General features: G+C 35.8%; 2 protein-coding genes across 2 annotated transcripts in view; one reads left to right on the top strand and one right to left on the bottom strand.

The window, feature by feature from the left end:
- Positions 1-4,415, bottom strand: part of LOC139958766 (uncharacterized) — an 89,684-nt gene extending 85,269 nt beyond the window's left edge. The window contains 2 exon segments of the mRNA XM_071956096.1: positions 3,226-3,429; positions 4,258-4,415. Coding sequence (XP_071812197.1) covers positions 3,226-3,429; positions 4,258-4,302 — 249 coding nt within the window. The 5' untranslated portion in view covers positions 4,303-4,415.
- A 2,484-nt stretch (positions 4,416-6,899) lies between these two features.
- LOC139958764 (potassium/sodium hyperpolarization-activated cyclic nucleotide-gated channel 4-like) overlaps positions 6,900-20,801 on the top strand; it is a 30,129-nt gene continuing 16,227 nt past the window's right edge. The window contains exons 1-2 of the mRNA XM_071956093.1: positions 6,900-7,261; positions 15,960-16,200. Of these exons, the coding sequence (XP_071812194.1) occupies positions 7,162-7,261; positions 15,960-16,200 (341 nt within the window). The 5' untranslated portion in view covers positions 6,900-7,161. The remainder of the gene's footprint in view (positions 7,262-15,959; positions 16,201-20,801) is intronic.

Raw genomic sequence — 20,801 nt, 5'->3', positions numbered from 1 at the left:
CACCATTAATTTTTCTGTGATTTACTGTACCAATCAGTCTAGTAGTAAACACCGATATATCTGCATTTATGCAGTATAAATGCAAACTGAAGGTTTATTGATTTGAGCTCAATTCAAACTGCAGATAAATCTGGATAGCAAAGCATGAAACAAACGAGGCCACCAATCGTCCAATTATAAGGGGTTTCTGTCATAAACCTGCATTGTCTTATTCACTGTTGTTGGTATTGACTTTTACACCTTGATGACCTCAGAACTGCAATCAATCATGATTTGTTTTTTTGTATAAACTCCATATTTACTTTCACTGCAATGTGTGTAGTGTGTCAAGTGAAACAGCATGGCATTTAACAATACCATGTACTGTAACTACAGTATTTATTTGCTCAGCTTTCAAATTCATTTCCATCTTTATTCCGATTTGTTCATACACCTTTTGGGTACATGGAATCATAAACTTTTTATAAAAAATATCTCAGAGGAAGTACCATACTACCTTACATGATGTAAACTTACTAAACTAGTACAATATTAAGAAATTGGCACAGACAGTGCAAACTTCCATGTACCATATTTCGCAGCAATACTACTGAAAGAATGTGCCAGACTCCTAGAGTGAGTACAATGTCAGTATGGGTATGAGTACAATTAAGGTCCCCATCTTATTCGTAAAAGCTGTATGACAAGTTAAAGTTTCTTAGCGCAAGTATGACTGTCTCTTGTACTTAGTATCTGTGTTGCAGTAGGTAGCTGAAATGGCCCAGGGTTCAACATACAAAATAGGAGTGCAAATCCACAAGGGCCAGCAGCTACTGTATGTGAGAAGATGAGTACAAGTCTATAGGTCTGTTACTGTACATATGAAATACTGTACACACATAATCAGAGGATCTTTCTGTGATAGATATATTATAGATGTTTAAATTCCAATTGGAAAAATGTGCAAACTTCAGGCATACAGTTAATGCATTTTTGTTGGCATGAATGGTACAACCCAATGAGCAAAGGCTGAACATTATATACTACTAAATGTAGATATGGTAGGGATTGCTTTCACCACTTTTTAGGAATTTGATTCAACTTTCACTGCCAGGCTTTAACCAAGAATAAAACTAGAATATTTTACAGTACTTAGACCTTCTTAAATTTGGGTACTGTACAGTAAATCTCTCATATCAAATAACTACAGTATGTATAAATATAAATTGCTATGTATGTACTGTACAGTGGATTTACAGTACATTATTCTACAGTACAGTACATGATCTGAGTATGATGACATGGCCATTTGAAGAGAGGAAGCTAGTGGTACTTCATGGTTGGTTACCATAGAAACTACAATGCAAAAGGAGCAGGTGTCTCTTAAAAGCTTGATAACTTTTCAACTGATCCATGCACATGCACAGTAGTAGTATCTCAGTCAGTGTGCTGCAGTATGTACTGTTGTAAACTACAACATGCACGGTTAATTGATGTCGTATACAGTCCACAGGTTCGCACATCAAGGCTAGTTGTTGAGTCATCATAACTACGGTATCAATACAGGGCAGTGAATAGCACAGTCAGGCTGCTAAACCGGACATGCACAGGAAGTTCTCAATAGTCTTGGAATTGTGTCAGCTGTACTTATAAGGAGCCACTCAAAACAGGAAATTTAATCCTAGTACTGTAGAGCTACCATAGTATCCTTTGGTCTGAGTACTGACTGAGATCCACACACACTCACACATACACACACACACTATTACTTTACTGAAGAGAGTCAGCTGCCACGTCATTGCTAAACAGTGGATACCACAATTTACACATGTGGAAAAGTATTGCTACTGAGCTGCATGTGCAGGGACAATGCAATATTTGATGTAGATAAAGAAAAAAGATTATACAGTAGTCTAGTTATACTGTACCTTGTGCTACCCACTGAATTAAAAGCATGTACACAAACTAAGTGGATATATACATACAAATTAAATTTATTTTGCAATGGTTTGAACAAACAACAAGAACCAATTAAGAGAACCACCTCTGCCAAGGGATATTAATTTATTTCATTAGTTATGAAAATTAATCCTACATATAGTATTTTTTTGCAGGTTTATAATTGGTTCCTGACCAACTTGATCTGTGTGGAAGCATTTTTGTGAAGCTGGTTTCATATGGAGTACTCTGTGATAATTAATGACAAAGTAGCTAAGGCTTTTAATGTTCTAAAAAAATCAACAAACTACAGTAAAAGGAAAACAAAACAAATTAAATTTAGTTCTCAACAAGTGTAACTGTACATTATCCTACGACACAAATACTGCACTTATTCAGATGTTTTTTTGCAAGTTACTATATAGAGTTTTCAGCAAAATGCTCTGCATTCCTAAACACTCCACTGAACAAACAAATGATGAATGTAAGGGAAAACCTCACATGGTTCCACTCTTCAAGGAAATCCTCAAATCAAGCGGGAAATTTTTGTGTGTAATTTATCTCTGAAGAATTTAGTGGGGCTTTTAATATTGTCAAGCTTGTATACCATGTAACTGTGGTGTTTTAACCAAGTACTCAGAATTAATAGTGGTTTTTCTAATAAAAACTTAAGTATCATAAATGTAATCTGTGTAAGCAATCTTAACAAGGCAGTGCAATGTAAAGTATGTATGTTTAAAATTCTAGAGGGACTTAAACAGCGAATTCAACAACAACAGATGTCAATGGACATACTGTATCAACTTGAGTCATACATTAAAGTTAATTACATATTATATTAGTTCTAAGGCAACATCAATTGCTATTTCACAGACCTGTTTACTTTTTTCTTTTTTGCTCTCCCTTGATTTTTCACTATCAGAAAGATTGTGTTTCCCTTTTGGTACCAGTTTTCCTTGGAGTCATATTTAACTAAAGGTTCTTGCTCTTTAAAAGTGGCTGTTGAAGTTTGGTTGAAACAATATTTTATATTATTTTGACCAACAATTTTTGCAACTGATCAACCCAAGGTACCATTGAAATTTACTTTAAATAAACAAACATTTGTTATGTACTGTAAATCTTTACCATAGATGGATGGATGGACTAACAAATTCCAAATTTATTTCAAATCTTTCTTTTTTGTTTTTAATGACTAACCCCTGGGACATACATATATCTGAGCTTTAAAATTTGGCAAACCACTAATACGTATGCAATGATACCGCACACGTTAATTAATTAAGTTTGTAAAGTAAACAGCCATACCTCTGAAAAGGAAGAAAGAATATCAGAGTTGCTCCCCAACAAGTCACTGCTGCCAGCACTGAACTCATCCAAAGAATCGCCAGCGTTGGTATTTTCTTCGATGAAGCTTCGTGTGGAATCCAAAGTACTGTCTCTGTTGGGTTTGGAAGACTCTGGTTTTGGATCCTTCTTCTTTTTCTTCTTCTTCTTCTGGAATTTTGCCAACTGAATTTTTAAGAATAAGGGTTGTTGCTTTATTAAATCAAGAATAGCATTTCTGTCATGTAGTCATAAATACTAAGTACTGTGGCTGGTACAGAAGACCTAGCTGCATCAGTCTATGGATGAAAGTGGATTACTGCCTACAGGAGAACAAGGTCTAACAGTAACAAGTTACATTAGTTGCCTAAAACTAAAATATGTTGTTAATATTTAACTAATGTACAACCTAGCTTGTAGAGCTATACAGATAACTAATGCATAGGGCCTATGCCCTTAACAATCATCATGTGAAATATGATGGCTTTGCAGTTCATCATACATAAAGTGTTCTGGCCTAAATGCTATTGTATATAGTTAGCCTAGGCTACCAATGTTTGGTCTAACGTAGAATATGTCTCGTTTTATGACAACTGTCGTGTTAGTGTTATAATACAGTTGCCAGTAGGACATAAGTACAGTAAGGCTAGAACATGACGGCCCTTGCCTATCTAACAACACTCGTTTGGCCTTAGCTTAGTACTTAAGGCAAGTTGTGCCCTAGCATAAGCTAGGTTACTTCTAAATCTAACTTCTGAAATCGATTTGCCCGGCCGAAGACTGAAGCCCACGTTAAGTAAGACAGACTGGGTCCTAACTCCTAACTTTAGACTTTGCCAAGCGGTAACTTAGCCGAGGGCCTGCTCTGAAAGAGGTTTCATAGCCTAACAACAAGTAACAGTTAGTAAGACTGAAATTTTGACTAACGCTAACAGAATGCTTTTTGACAAGCAAATAAGAAGTTACGAGGAAGTTTGCTATCAAATTATATTGTTCGCTGCAAAAACCTCTTACCCTGTCTCGACCAGCTGCCAACTTTTTATTTCTCTCGTCATCCATGATAAAATTCTGTCACTGAATTATTCGGATGTTGTGTGTGGAAATGTGAATTTTTGCTACGTGGACTTGAACGCAGTCAACGCCGATCATATTCTGTGTACAAAAAGGGTCTCCGCGTTAGCACTGTCATATGTACTCGTTGACATCATTTGACCCAGTCAGAAAGGTCAAACTTATAGAATTCGATGTCGTCTGCTACAACTTGACAACAGTAGTATTGAACTTAAGATTGGATTGTAATTAAGAGAAATAGGATTGGTAACTGGATTTTCCTGCTTCTTCCTCTTCAAATTATTTCGGTATCAAAATAAGAAAGAAAAACATAAAGCAACCCAGTAAATGATTCATTCGAGCAACACATGTAAGTGATAAGTTGTCAATTAAACATTTTGCAGAAAAATGTTCAATTGCTCAGATGGAATGAAGTGAACAATTAAACATTTTGCAGAAAAATGTCGAATTGACGAGATATGATTATTTGTCAATTAAACATTTTTCAGAAAATTGCTCAGTTGGAACGAAGTGAACAATTTTAAATTTTGCAGAAAAATGTTGAATTGACGACATACGATAAGTTGTCAGTAAAACATTTTGCAGAAAATTGTTCAATTGCTCAGATGGAATGAAGTGAACAATTAAACATTTTTCAGAAAATTGCTCAGTTGGAACGAAGTGAACAATTTTAAAATGACGACATACGATAAGTCACGATACGATATTTTTCTCGTCAATTCAACATTTTGCAGAAAATTGTTCAATTACTCAGTTGGAATGAAGGGAACAGTTAAACATTTTCTCAGAAAACTGTTGAATTGACGTGATCTGATAAGTTGTCAATTAAAAATTTTGCATTATTTGCTAGTTTTTTTTAAAAGATAAGATATTGTGTAAAAGTAAGTTGGCCTGACGTTTCGATCCTAGCAGGATCTTCTTCAGAGGCTAAACGAGGCTAAATGACAAGATATAACAAAATATTATCCTGTTTTCTAAACAATTTTACTGAAAAATGTTGACTTATTGGGGCAACGTTTTCTTATGTTGATGGCACTTTTTAGCTTCCGTAGTATCGTACCTGTGCACTGATGTATACTCTGAGAATGTATTCACAGCTAAAGTCTACCCAAGTAAACGCGAAAAAGAGACCTTGCCCTAGATACTTCCAGTACTGAAAAAGAAACCGTATTTTTTTTTATTAATTCTTTGTAACAACATGTTTATTTTCTGCATATCAGTTAAGATACATCGTAACTGCAAGTTACTTGTGATATTCATCCATTTTTTTTCTTTCATCTCTACATGACATTAAGACACTAGTTTCCAAGCATTTAATTCCAGTTAACATCTAAGGCTTGATTTCTTATTTTATCCTTCTGTTACAGTTCCAGGGCAACAGTATCTGACCTACGCAACAACAAAAAGAGTTTATGTTGCCATCTAGAAATACGGCAACACGGTTCACGAAACGATAATCCATACCAAAACAAAGACACACGCGCAACGATACTTCATTGACGAACGCGCTGCAAATCATGTTTTGAAAAACATGCGCGTGCCCGGAGGCGCGCGCGTGTACTGGCTTCACCTTTTTGTGTAATTTCAAGGGTCATTATTCCAGCACCTTAGTGCATGCGCTGTACAAGCTTTGGATGTATGTCTATACCGTAAAGCGTCAACGATTTGGAAGTATGAAGCGTTTTGCTACGCCGTAAGATGAGGATATGCGCATAACTCATTAATGTAATAATTATACCAATGCAAATTGCTTTAAGAGAAGCACTGAGACATACTGCTAAACCAGTTGGAAAGCCCGTGACTACATTGCTTGGAAAAATAAAATCGCAATTCAAGGACATTAATATTAACAATTTCGAAGAAGCAATAAACCTTGCGCAAGATCGTGATACGTGGCGGAGGTTAATCACTGAGCATGTCGGATAGACGAGACTCAACTTACTACTACTACTAATGCAAATTACTCGGGACAAATGTCCCTACTGGGCGATTGTTTAATTATTTTCGAATTCGCCAGATGACTTCTCTCTACTGATACATCAATGAGAATTTAATTACAAGATATTCATGAAACAAAACTGAACTTTTTGAATTATAGGCGACAGTCTAACATAAAGAACGCATTAAGTGTCACAGCACGTCCGCCTACTCGAACTAATGAACTCATTATTTGTAAGTTATGAAGAACCGTTCCCTCTTTATTCTGTTTTGCTCCTTTCTCATATAGTGTGACTGAACCTTCAATGTAGGCCTACGTTGGGCCGTATGTCCAAATTTCCAAGCAAAACTGTGTCTCCATTAGACACCGCTGATCTACTGTAGATGTCATTTTTGTCGCGAATTAGTAAGGCCTTTACATATACAGTGTATATACGCAAATGGAATAATTAATCTTAACATTGTCTCATACCGTATTATAAGAACCACCCCGGAGCGACGTTTTTTAAGTCGACGCGCGTTATGAATATATACATTATGATTGGTGTCACTATACACGCGACATTCATTTTCATGACGCAACAATCATCCGACACAGCAACGTGAATGCACTAGTGTTGAGGAACTCGTCATCTCACGTAGAAAGCTAGCTACATATTGTGTATACTACTATATATCATTAAGATTGTGTGTCACGCGTTGACAGGTTGCCTTCACAAACGTATGGTTCTCTCTTGCCAGTTGCCACTGAACAAATCGACAATTTTGTAACAACTTTCACTGAACATTAAATATGGATGAAGACAGCTGTGGAAAAAATCGGTGAAGCCGGAACGACATTACTGAATATTTTGACGACCTATCAGAAATTTGCAAGGATCCTTCACTTATCGTTTCTATAAAATCGACATGGAGAAGGCTAACACCAACTGCGTTAGCAACAAGGATGCGAATAAGGTGCACCGTTGCGCAGAACCTATTATCGGGACGAATAAAGTAGGACCACAAGGTGAGGCTTAAACTTTGTATATTAAAAGGGAAACAAAATAAAGCTGGAAGACCTGAAGACATAATGGCATAATGGCATAGTGATCTTTAATTCATATTTTCGTACAATTCTGTCTTTCTTTTTGTGGAAAATTTCGTCAGCTTCTCGAAAGAATCCCACACATACCGACATGCACGCTATGCAGACCATGAAATTTCATACAATGTATGTACAAGGGTATTTGTAGTATATATAAACTATGTTTTCTTTTTACTATAATATACATTTTGCTACTGGTTAGCAAAACTTTAATTCGTCACTGATTAGGCTATACTCCTTAGAGGGGAAGGGGGGAGACTATTGCTAGAAACCCTCACACTCCCCCTATACCCTTCCACTGCATAATCCCCCACCCACCATCCCCCATACCAAAATGGTAGTTGCTCCCCTGTGATACTGTCACTATTGTGTATGGTTCATATCACTTTCTATGGGTAATATTTTCTGTTCTTTCAAATTTTCCTTTCAATGCTTTTCTCATAATTTTTAGATGACTTTCTGTCTGTGTGATTGAACTTAATAAGTTTACATGTAGCCATATACATGTTAGATCGCTATAACGGGTAGATACCTCAGTTTGTAAAGAGCACGTGACTTGTGTAGGCCTCCGTATTATACTTAAGATCACAGGTTCGAAAAATCCCATTTGAAAAGGCGCTTATATAGGAATCTGGAATCTAGTCTGCACTTAATGTCGTATAGTCTTCGATTGAGTCATGTGACACGTTACCTTGCATGCTTACATGCAGAGGTTAGTGCCACACTTATGTTTTGCAATTCAAGGGAGACCTATCCTTCAAAAGAGGCCTTATCTAAGAGAGACCTAAATTCAAGAGGGACCTAAATTCAAGAGAGACCTATTGAAAATGATAAATATATATATCTATAATCTCTTGCAAGCACGAAGTTAGAACCGACAAGCTCGTATATACCGTCCGGAGTAGTGTTCATCACATTACACTAATTTGCATATACTATAGTGTTATCTATACATATCATCATAAATTGGTTTATATATATCACCGATCATTGAATATTCATATAGCTGCCATCCGTCAATGACTAAGATTTTTTTTCAATATGAAAATCTGAGTAGGCATTGTACGTTGCCTCTTTCAAAAACAAAACATATTTCTTTATACTGAATATATCATCACGTGTGTAGCCATGTGTTTCCTTTAAAAACAGCCCAAAAATTCGATATATTTTAACTCGATTACTTACAGTCCCTGATATCTCATCAATGACCTCAAACAGTACAGGGAACTCCAAAACATTCTAAAGTATTAGGGACTGGTTTATAATTGTTATGCTCGCCATGTGTCAACTTTTTCAAACATATAGTAAGCAGGTTACGGAGAATTAAAAAATGAACGTTACACATATATACATGGAACAAGTGATAAGATCTTATACGACTGCGTATATGGGGCAGTATACATACAACAACGCATGTTATTACATGTGTATGGTATGTTATACCATCAGTATTGTTCAACACGCCATTACCAATAAACTTCCTCTCACGTCCTTTTTTTCGAACCCCAGCACAATTGATATAAACGTCCCTTCTCTAAAATCGGTGTAAATTTTGCGCTCAGGTCTGTCACGGGCGAATTTAATCACATTAAAACCTGGCTTTATTTACAGGCATCCATTAACGTGTACTATAGGTTCGGTTTGTTCCTTGTGGCAAGACGTACAGAAAACAATTTTAGGAGGAAAAAGAAGAAGATGCTCTCACCTAACTGTCTTAAATATGTTATGACCAGATCAAGGTTGCCGATTTTAGTTATTATATATATATAGGTATACATATATCTATCTATCTATACATGTATATATAGATTTTATTCTTCTTCTTCTGCTTGGAACGCCTCCTTTGCCAAAAACATGATCTCATTTAAAGATACGTGCATTCATGGTGTTTTGAATATTGCCTTGAAACCAAATTAAATCACTTGTGACGCGATTCGACATCCAATATGGAAGATGTATCGTACCGAAATAAAAACGAGTACAGTGATACTTATCAAAACAATATATATATATATATATATATATATATATATATATATATATATATATATATATATATATGCATATAGGTAAAGAAGAAATGATCGATATTGGTCGACGCCCGACACCAAAAGGCTATAGGACATCATTAAAGGGAAACGAAATTATTTCAAGTAGAGAATACGATTCATAGGTTAATTTGTTGATTCATAAATTGTACCCATTTTGCCTTGTATATAAAGGCTTTATGTAGGCCTATGCATACTACAGGACTTCGTTTACATCTTGAAAAAGTTGATCAGAAAGAAATTTGTAGTATAAATATAGCAACTACAATATTAATACAATTTAAATGTTACACGTGGCCGATGCAGGATTTCTCGAAAGAGGGAGCCCGGGAGACTAGTATCAGTATAAAGAAAAATATCGATGCAGAGCAAAAAGTAATGGATACGTACGCGCCAAGCGTGCTAAAAAAATCCTACTACATACTTTTTCTTTCTTTCTTATTAGTGGCAAAGGGGTGTGGAAAGCTGCCACACGGGCCCCTATCCTAGGTCTGCTTCTTTAATATTATAGTAATATATACATATATATGGCTGGCGGTAATTGCCATTGTCTGTAAAAGTAAAAGAATTATGAACATATCGCAATATACCAAGCTAATTTATTAGTGAAAGTAAATATACAAAATGACATATTTAGATTATATGTTATTCCGCTGCATATACTCTGTTTTATTTATTACAAAGTGAAATGAAAACATCATCTGCGTCGACAGGAGTTCCTTTGTTGCCATGGGCGGCGAAGAGGAATCAGACTGAGTTGGAGGGGGAAGGGAGGGGAGGGACGGTACAAGCGGGACAATGTGACATAACACATTTTATTTGATTACTACTTTATTACATGTTAAACAAAGGGGTCATATTTCTTACTAAACAAAACGGCACAAAACTGGATGAACAATTCAGCAAAAAGGGCACTCCTTAGTTTTGAAAAGGGGCACGAAACTGAGGGGCGGGGCAAGTGCCCACTGTGACCCACGTCTCCCCATGGCAGGCCACATATTTTCAGTGGGGGTGGGGAGGAGCACGTGGTTAGAGAAATATGTCCATGGTATAATAATACATAGCATCAGTTACAATTTCTAATTATGTTGTTGAACAAATGACTTATGCTATTGCCCCACAAGATACTATACCTTTAATTGAAAGAAATGCAGACCTTATTTTATATGTAAGCGGATGTTTCTATTTTCTGTATGACAAATGTTAAGAAATCCCATAAATACATACACCGCCCATTATATATTTGATTAAATTATTTATATAGGAGCAACGTAATATGGTCGCGCCTAGTCTTACATATTTGATACCTCCTTATATCAACACAAGTTAGTCGTGGTTCTATCTTTTCCAATCTTTTGAAAAATGTTTAAAAAATGGATTATGTTGTATATATATTCACGCCAATGCAATGTGATATTGCCAATTCACTTAATTCTTTATAGAAAGATGTTTGTAAAATTCAGCTCAGAGCACGTTTCAAGTTGCAGTTCTCTCTATTTCAAGTTTTTTTGTCTCAGCAAGATAACATTGATTGGGGCCATGTTTCCTACTAACCTTACAAACTGAACGAAAATAAAGTAATTAATCATGATTTTTTTGTAGAAATTCTAGCTCTAGTGTCTCTCTGATGTCAATTTCAGATTTGCTCGAGTAGGCCTAAATGTTCAGTGTGAAAACATGATATCTCCAAAACGTAGACAACATTTCTTTGTATATAATGTTCTATGAGACTTTTTCAAGGTTACTTATGATGGTTGCATGTGCTTCGCCTTTAACAGGTGCTTAGGAGACGGGTACGGGATTCCCCCCCCCCCCCGCCACCCCGCCCCTCCCGTCCCCGCAAATATTTTTTTTACATAAAACACGAAAATTATGAGAAAAACATTGGTAAGTAATACACATTTGAAAATGTTGTGACATACCCGTGCTTCTCCGCATCGATCCCCACCTACTGTGATCTAAACCTAATCACTCCGAACCATTAACAGTGACCCCCTTCAAATACCCAGAAAATACCATCCTGTGCGCGCCTCTGTTTTAAGACGACTCGTTTTCACCCGGAATTTTGTAGGAAAGTTAAAAAGCCTTGTGATCATCAGTCTCTTAATGTCCTCTGATAGTTTATACAATCCCTCAGTTTTGCCTCAGATCAAGCCTATCCAAACGACGGTATAGACTCGCAACTCCAGCCGTTGCTAATTAACGGTAAACGAATTGATGTTGTAAAACGGATGGCATCGTAAACAGTAAATCACTGCTGGAAAAAATCAATTGGATCGACTGCAGGTGGCCAGATTTGACTCGATGTGATCTATCTAAGTATCTCACACTGTGTGTATTAGTGATGTATGTTCACTTCTTCACGGATGGAATCTTCATACGTCAATGGACATGGTCAAGTGGCCACTGGCAAGCCCCCCCCCCCCAATTGTAAGGGAACTGGGGATAATAGTGTATATCGTCGGTATATAGTCAGTTAAAATTGTTTTGATTTTCGAGTCCTGGTTCTGCAAGTCGATGACTCTTTTTTGAAATAAGAATCTTATGCGCATATAAGAATATATAGACACTTGAGTATAAAATGTATCGTTTTGCCGCCTTTCAATATAGGCTATATGTCAGTCCATACAGGGGCGATGGCAGACGGTTGATTCCATGTTGGGTGGGACGGTGGGGGGGCATACCTTTCATTAACATAATGGGACACTTTTAATTTGTGAAAAGAGGAACTCTTCATGTTTGCTCAAATTGTTAGAGAGGGGAGGGGTAGAGAGGGGGAAGGTGTCCTCCCTTTCCACGGTTCCGCCGCCCCCTGAGTACATGACTACAGACGATACTCTGATAGATTGCGTGAAGACGAAATGATCAATTTACAACATAGTAAAACATTGCTACTGCAGGCTATCATTATATTGAACAACCACTCACGGTTTGATTCTTCATAGTCACACCGGTATTGGTAGACTGTCTGTCCTTCTTTATACTGGAAACGTCACTGAATGTATAAATATAATATAAAGCGGAATGAAACTTAAAGATAACTAGATTTATGACTAATTACCATGATTGTTTAAGATTTATTACAACTATTATGAATGTGCTTGTGTTAGTTATACTTGCCTATATAACATGAATAACAATAATGCAATCAATTCACTTTAGTCTGTACTACAAATGTATGACGTAACTGATGTGATATGGAAGTCGATGATAGAAGATTGTGTAAATAACAGAAAAAGTTTTATTTCTGAAAAGAACACTCACGATTTAAAACTCAAAAAAGGGAATGTAAAATTACCTACATTTTATCGTCAATATTGTTTATTCTATTCTTGCATTGCATATTACTTTCTGAAATGAAATTTTCAATTTTAGTTGCTTTAATATATAAGTATATACTTATTAGGAAGGTATATTTTCATACCGAATTCTAGCCAGTTTATCAGTTTTCGCTGGTCAAATTTGGTTGGATGAAAGAAAAAATATCACAGAGTATAATTTATCAGGGTTCGATTCGAAAAGACACAACGGGAGAAGAAAAAAAGGAGAGAAAGAAAGAGAAAAACAAAAAAATAATACTATTCGAATGATTGTAAAGATCGCGGGTATTCTTACATTAAAGTCATTATAAAAGTATTGCTACTGGGGGCTCCGGCGACGCAAAACTATTAGGGCTAATGACCTGGTTTACACCCGACACTCTCGGCTATATAAGGACACGTCCACCCGTTTGTTGAGAGGCTGGAAAGTAACTCGTATAGAACGCTTAGAGAGAGAGAGGGGCCATAGGCGGTTTGTCATAGCGTATCACATGCAGGTCTCCGCAATATAGGTTGCTTCAAAATTAGAAGCATAGATGTACTTAAAAGTATCGGTAATTGCAATCATGGATGTACGGATATTAAAACCGAGTACGTCCAAAATAGTTTTAAAGGTTATCATTAATTGAGCAAAACATATTAGGCAATTAAAGTGTTGTTGAGGGAAATGGCTTTGGGGATGGAATGCAATTGCTAATTGATGTGTGACCATTGTGGACTTTTTGGTATATTCTGGAGTTACGCTGATGAAGAAAATCCTATTTGACTGAGCTTCTTACACAATAGCTAGGCTCGAAGAATTCTGCGGGTGGGGACGGGGACGTTATTGGTGACAATCCACAAGTCTTCGTGTGTGGACAAATATTATTTCTTGATATAACCTACAGATCTATAAATTTGACATCAAAGTACACTGTTACAACTGTGATATGATATGATATGATATGATATGATATGATATGATACGATATGATATGATATGATATGATATGATGTGATGTGATGTGATGTGATGTGATGTGATGTGATGTGATATGATGTGATATGATATGATATAATATGATATGATATGATATGATATGGTACGATACGATATGATATGATTTGATATGATATGGTATGATATGATATGATATGATATGGTATGATATGATATGATATGATATGATATGATATGATATGATATGATATGATACGATATGATATGGTATGATACGATACGATACGATATGATGTGATGTGATGTGATGTGATGTGATGTGATATGATATGAAATGGTATGATATGATTTGATATGATATGATATGGTATGATACGATATGATTTTAGATGTAATAATCCAGCAGGGATTTGAAACTTTTATGTGAACGTCCGTATATAAGTAATAGAGCCATGATATTGGAAATTTACAGAAACCCAATAATGTCAACTCCTCTTCAAAAGGCTGTACATGCACCAATTATTTCCCGCCCGACACCAAATGCATTTCAGCATATATTTTATCTCGCAAATTTTAAACACTTATAAGTGAAGTACTCGTGACATTACTTGACTGTGATTAACAAATTAGCCGTTAAACTTTTAGGAAGCTACGGTATTACTAGGTTCCATATAAATCGAAATTGTAATGTTGAAACTTTCTCGGGGCAATGGTTGAGCGGGATTCCACTTCCTCATGCATTTTCATTGATTTAGCTTTTCATGTATGCCCTTAAAGATGTCTGGATTTAGAGACAATTTAGTCATTTCAGCGCCTGCAGGGAATGAAACATATTCCCATTGGCTAATTATTTCCGCTATTTACTCAGAAATGGTTTTGTTTTTTTACATCCTCACGATGATAATGGTAATGTTGATAACAAGAAGACGTTAAGGAAAGCTGGTGAACACATGTCATATCCTCTTGAACACGGGAGAACCAGGTCAAAGTCTGTTCATATCGTTGGGCGAAAAAAATTCTATTTAATTTTCTGATTGTAAACTATACGTATATGATTATTTCAATATGATGTGTTTATTAAACTGTGACCTTGTACTTTCGGTGACAAATCCATACAGATGTTAAGCGGGAGACGAAATGGAGGTTAGAAATAAGGGTTATGGAAGGTTCTTAGATCTGGGGAGTAAAAAGCTATATTTTGCCTTGAAATTGGCCACAATGTGGATAGACAAAGGAAGCAAGGGAAGGAAAAGGATTTCGTTAATTGGTGACGTCAGATATGTTGTTTCTGATATTACTCCAAGGGAAACATTGTATTGACATAGACCCTTCGCAGGTATAATAGAAATGTTAAGTAGTACGGTACTTTCCTCCAATTTCCAGATTGCGTAGCTAATAATAAATTTGTTCATTTGAAATCAGTGTTTGCCCAATTGTCCAATGTATGCCCAATGTATATCCATCTCGTTAGGGCGTTAAAATATATATATATATATATATATATATATATATATATATATATATATATATATATATATATATATATATATATATATATATGTATATATGTATATATATATATATATATATATATATATATATATACATATACATATCTAAAGGAGAGCGAGACATGTGTTTGTGTAATAAAGTATCTAGGAAAAAGGGTAGTTGAGACGGTCAAATTAATTTCCTACACAGATTTTTGTCTCGTCAAAAAAAAAAAAAAAAAAAAATCAGCGTGTGTTCTGACGGCGTTCCTTAAAAGCCTTTTGCAATTAATTAGCTAATATTTTTCATCTTGGGGGCGATTACACACAACATCGACACTGAAATGCGATTTTGCGATCCAAATTTTCGCTTTGGGGATTTCCTTTTCGATGTCTACATGCCTGTGAAGAAGACCGAACTGATATATCATAGTAAATATTGATGTCGAATTCACTCAACTTAAAACCTTGTTTTTTTCCTGCACGTTGTTATGAAAATCTTGAATCTTTTAAAATAATTATAATAATTGAATTTATAGCACAATCAAATTTAAACATTATAATAGATATTTGTCCAATGTCCAGGCAATTGTTGTTGTTCATACAGTGACATTGGCAAGTCCCTATATTTTTTTTTAAATAAGCTAAACTTATAAATATTTGTATAAGTAATATGAGACAAAAACCATTTTCAAATTGGTGTACGCAATGATTGTGGGTTTATTGACGTGGGTTAGATTGTGCAATCCGTGAAAATACGAACTGTTAAATGATTCTTTTTCTTCTTCTTCTTCATCATCATCTTCTTCTTTGCCCTGATAGATGAAGAATCAGAGGATAGTGACGTCAATATTGCCATCGATTTCTCCAATCAGAGGATGTCAGGGTCAATAAGACGACGAGTCTCCATCTTGTCGTCTCTGAAGAAGAAAGAGGCCCTCTTCCATGCTTCAGATAAACAATTTGTCAAGAAAATCTTTAGAAGTGCAAAAGCTCTGAGAGACGAACAGGAGCGTCAGCAAAATATTCACCACTTTGTTATCCATCCATTCAGCAATTTCAGGTAATATGAAGAGCATGCGCATTACTCTTTTTTGTTCTCCAAAATACAGTTGATTATCTCCCCTAGGCCTTCCATGCAGTTGTTCAGCCTAAGCTATAGACCTACACCATATAGAGTGAATAAAGATGGCGAGAGTGACAGGGAGTTGTCTGAGTTTGTGAAGAAAAGGGGAACTAAGAAATTTCAACTCCTTTAGTGCCATGCGATATCACGTATTGGCAACATGGCAGCTCCCCCTCCCCTCCTCCCCCAACCTCCCTGTCCCAGCATCATTTTTTTAAAGCTCGATATCTCCCAAACAGAACAAAGTTTCTCTTGACTTTCTGGGGAGTGATTTGTCCTAATCTCTAACATGTAAGATCAAGATGATGTTTGTGTTTGCTTCTCACTGAACTTATCGACATTCGTTATTAACAAATCACGTGATTCTTAAGCCAGCCGCACACTTCCCACCGCACGCGTGCCGACTCAACACGACCTCCGTAACATGGAGAGTCGTGGATAGTCGGACAGATGGCGTGTGCATATAAGACTATAACCCATAACGATTTGGCCAGTTCTATAAATTACGTCGCGTCGGCTACAGTCGGCGAAACTCAACATGTATAGCGTAATTGTTATGACTACATCGATTAAAAGGTGCGCAGTCGCAACAAATGTAACCAATCACGGGGGAATAGTGCTACATGTGACCTAAATGTAAACAGAAAACACTCGTTGTGTGCGTTGACCTAGCGGGTCAGTGTGAGAGGTCAGTCGTAAAACTATAGAAATGTACGTCACGACCTTCCAGTTGAGTAGTCGGGTCGCGTTTAGTCGGTCAGTGTATGGCCAGTTTGGTTCTAATTGCTGCTTTTAATTAGACCGCTCGGTGTAACAAGAAACCTAGTGGAAAAAGAACCTTTAAATTCTCTCTCTCTCTCCTGTCATATGCCGTTACGTCTATACAGTTGTTTAGAAGTAATCATGGTAATATGATCTCCTGTCAAAGAAAGATTAATTTCACTCTCTTTAATACATCAAGTGTCTAAATGTCTCCGTTCATATTCCTACCATATGTCAGTGAAACCCAAGATCATCATTTTGACTACGGTAGTCAAATAATAGAAATACATGTAAATAAAAATAATTAGCCTTTTCTCTGTATATTTCAAAAATAGCCATTGTCTTGGTTCTTTTGCTTGCTTGTTCAAATATGTATACGGTGGACTTGGAAAATATTTTAGTCTAACAAGGAATTTTGTTAATTTATGTAATGTATTTGAAATTGTGATGAGTGCATTATAAATATGCCTTTGGTTGGTTGGCGTCTAACTTGGCGCAGAGTGCTCTATGTCCGGTGGACAGAGCGATTTTGTGGACAGAGCGAGTTGTCTGATGATCGCTCAAACGCGTGAAACTCTGAGTAATATATATATATAATATATATATATATATATACCGCCATTGCATGTTATCGTTAATTAACCGTTTACCACCCTTCGGGGAATTATGATCTCATTTTGCGCCAAATGTCCCACCATAGATTAATTTACGTCTGCAACATCACTTGTGTCCAATCATCATATAGTAAGCTTTCGTTTTAATTCCACCAAAATAATGCCCGAAGCAAAACAGTTTGAACGTTAATGCTAAACGAATTTGTTAAAAACGTAATTTATTTTCAATTAAATAACAGCAAGAGAAACAGATTCGTCACAGTTTTGAATAACGAATGATGAACGGAACGAAGAGACCTTACGCTTTAGGGAAAGTGTTTTCAATGTTCTCCTAAATAGAAAAAAGAAACACGCATGTTTTTAGCAGTTTCGAATTTTAGAAGTAACCTAAACATTGTTAATTCTTTATCTCTACAATTATACCTCTTTTGAACTTACTATATTTCCTGCACTCCCAAAATATCGTCCGCATTACAATCTTAATTCCAAAGAGTGACAATTCACTATATTTGAGAGTTTTCAGAATCTTGACTACTTCGTAGAGTGGATACCAATCTTCTCCTTACAGTTAATTCTAACTGATTTAGCTTTTATAGAGTGAAAACCACTCACTATAGATTGAGTTTGAGGTGCAAATATACAACAGTACAACATTTTTACAAGGTGGTGGAAGGGGACTGAGGAAGCATTTAGCTTATTCGAGCAAGTCCCTCTTGACAAAAAGCAATAGATAATGAACAAAACTAAAACAAATGAAACAAAGAAAAGTCATGACCACCTAGGAAGAGTAATCTCTAAGTAAATGGGATTTAAATTTGGACTTAGGGAAGTTATGGAATTAGCATCTTTTGATGTTCTGTCTACTAAACAATTCCATATACCGACCCGGTGTTTATGAAAAGGCGGCGAGATATTTCTGTGGTGGAAAAACTAGTATACGAAGATGTTTAGAAAAACATGTGTTATTATGGGTATGAATTTCACAGTAATTTCACGTTAATTGACATGAAATCACTGATTGATAAGAGTGAATTTAATCCTACCGGTCACATTAATTAATTCAACAAGTGAATTCTAAACCTTTGAAATTATGAGAGTATATAATTAATTACCAAAAATGTTACTTTTCCTATTGTTGATTAATAAAACTTGTATCTATGCATTCAGGTTTAATCACTTTTAAGAAATATTGATTTAAAAATAAGAAAGCAAAACATTATTTACGTGCATATTTATAAACTAATTATGCAGATTAACCTAATACATCCTGTTATACAGAAAATCTTATATTAACATGTTATTACGTTAACTGCAGTTGATAAACTTAAGGTGTAGGCTATGCATGCATAATCAACATGAAGAAAACTTAAGAAACAATATGCAAAACAATCATTTATCGTGCATATTCATGAACAATAGGCTGATGGAGAAGGGTAAGCCGACCTCCTGATAAACTAAATGTATATGTCGAGTGTTATATCAGTGCCATTTAGCATTTGTTTTGATCATAACTACATATATATCATGGCGTGTTTTCAATCTATATATAGACCATGTAAAGTATTTTGTTTGAGATTTGCGATGATGCTATGATATATCATGACCAGCGTATATCGCAGACAGGTGTCGAATCTAATGACTTTGTGCTGACGTCACAAGTTTAAATGGAATCTCTCGTGGACGAAAGGCAGAATAATGGATGTGCGTAATATTTCTTAGAGTGTGTCTTCAGTACACAGTCATGTTTACAGTCCATCAATAATAGGGGATCATTAATGGGGTACGTGGTCAGCGAATAACAACTTAGAATAATAAGAAGAAGAAACAACAGACACACGAAATGGGAAACATTATAGAATGGGGTATAAGAACAACTTCATTTAACAAAAGTTACTACATTTTATAGCATCGTGGTAAATTTAAACTGAAGAATTAAATCATTAACCGTGCGGTGTATGCTATCTCCAATGAATACATCATTTTAGTGACGAATATGCTGTTATTATGGATGATTATTATATACCTATGGGAAGATTTTCAATATGATGATTTCAGCGGTTTTGTTGGTGACGTCACAAATTTAATATGGCTTGTCGAGATATGTATACGACATTTAATGATAGATGTGGAGTTCATATAGTGTATAGAGTATACAAATCTATACTGGAAACATTACTAACTCGTATTGAAGAAAACATACACGCATAAACACACACATACACACAAACATGTTTGTTTTGCATTCAGACCGAGGACCCCATTGTATTTTCCATTGTTCAAATCCACGTACCTTAACAATACCCCATACAATATAATTCTTCCGAGGACATGGTGATTCTTTAGAAATCACAACCGAGGACCTGGAATTCTTTTGTCCAATTCCTCGGTCAGATAGAAAAACAAACGCACAGACACACACACACAGGTAGAAAGTGTATGTGTCTGCATAGAATGAGCTATAAGTTTGATCACTATAATACATTTCATATTCTCTTCTTTATGCCAAACCTGTTAAATGTCGACCCCACGAATCTCTGTCAAAGATTCGGAATAGGGGAGGGGGTTGGGGAGGTATTGGGAAACGGAGAGGGAAGTTAAGTTATATATAACAGAGTGAATCGTTGATCAATGAGAACGGGGAGGGGGACACTATAATAATATTGGGTAAAAATTTAAAAAATACTTCAATAAAAACATAAAATTTAGTCAAACTCAATACGGTCTAAAATCAGCTCTAGAACAGAAGCTACTGTAAATCTTAAAGTTTTTGTACCACAGTAAAAACTGAATCGTTCTAATAAATATGGTTAATCGGTAGCATGTGCTATAGGCTTACAGTAAGAACTGAGGATGTGTATAATCCAAACAAATGCATCAAACTGGATTTGTTGGGATTACACATATCATCAGTTCTTACTGTAAGCCTAATAGCACATGCTATACTGAGCACCGATCCAGTTCTAACTTTGGTACAAAACTGTAAGAGTTAGAGTAGTTACTGTGTTCTCTGTGTGTATCGAGTGCATTATAGGTCCCTATGGACATTACTGTGTGGAGTTTGCTTCTTCCACTTTCTCATTTAATACTATCTAGTGGTTTAGGGTAAATCATTTCTACTGAGGATTTAGTAGTCTCTGAATTGACATGGTTTATTTCCTTTTT

The sequence above is a fragment of the Apostichopus japonicus genome, chromosome 18, assembly GCF_037975245.1.
Source record: "Apostichopus japonicus isolate 1M-3 chromosome 18, ASM3797524v1, whole genome shotgun sequence".
Taxonomy (NCBI): Eukaryota; Metazoa; Echinodermata; class Holothuroidea; order Aspidochirotida; family Stichopodidae; genus Apostichopus; species Apostichopus japonicus.
Note: the sequence above shows the minus strand (reverse complement) of the source record. Positions and strands in the feature narration are given on the sequence as shown.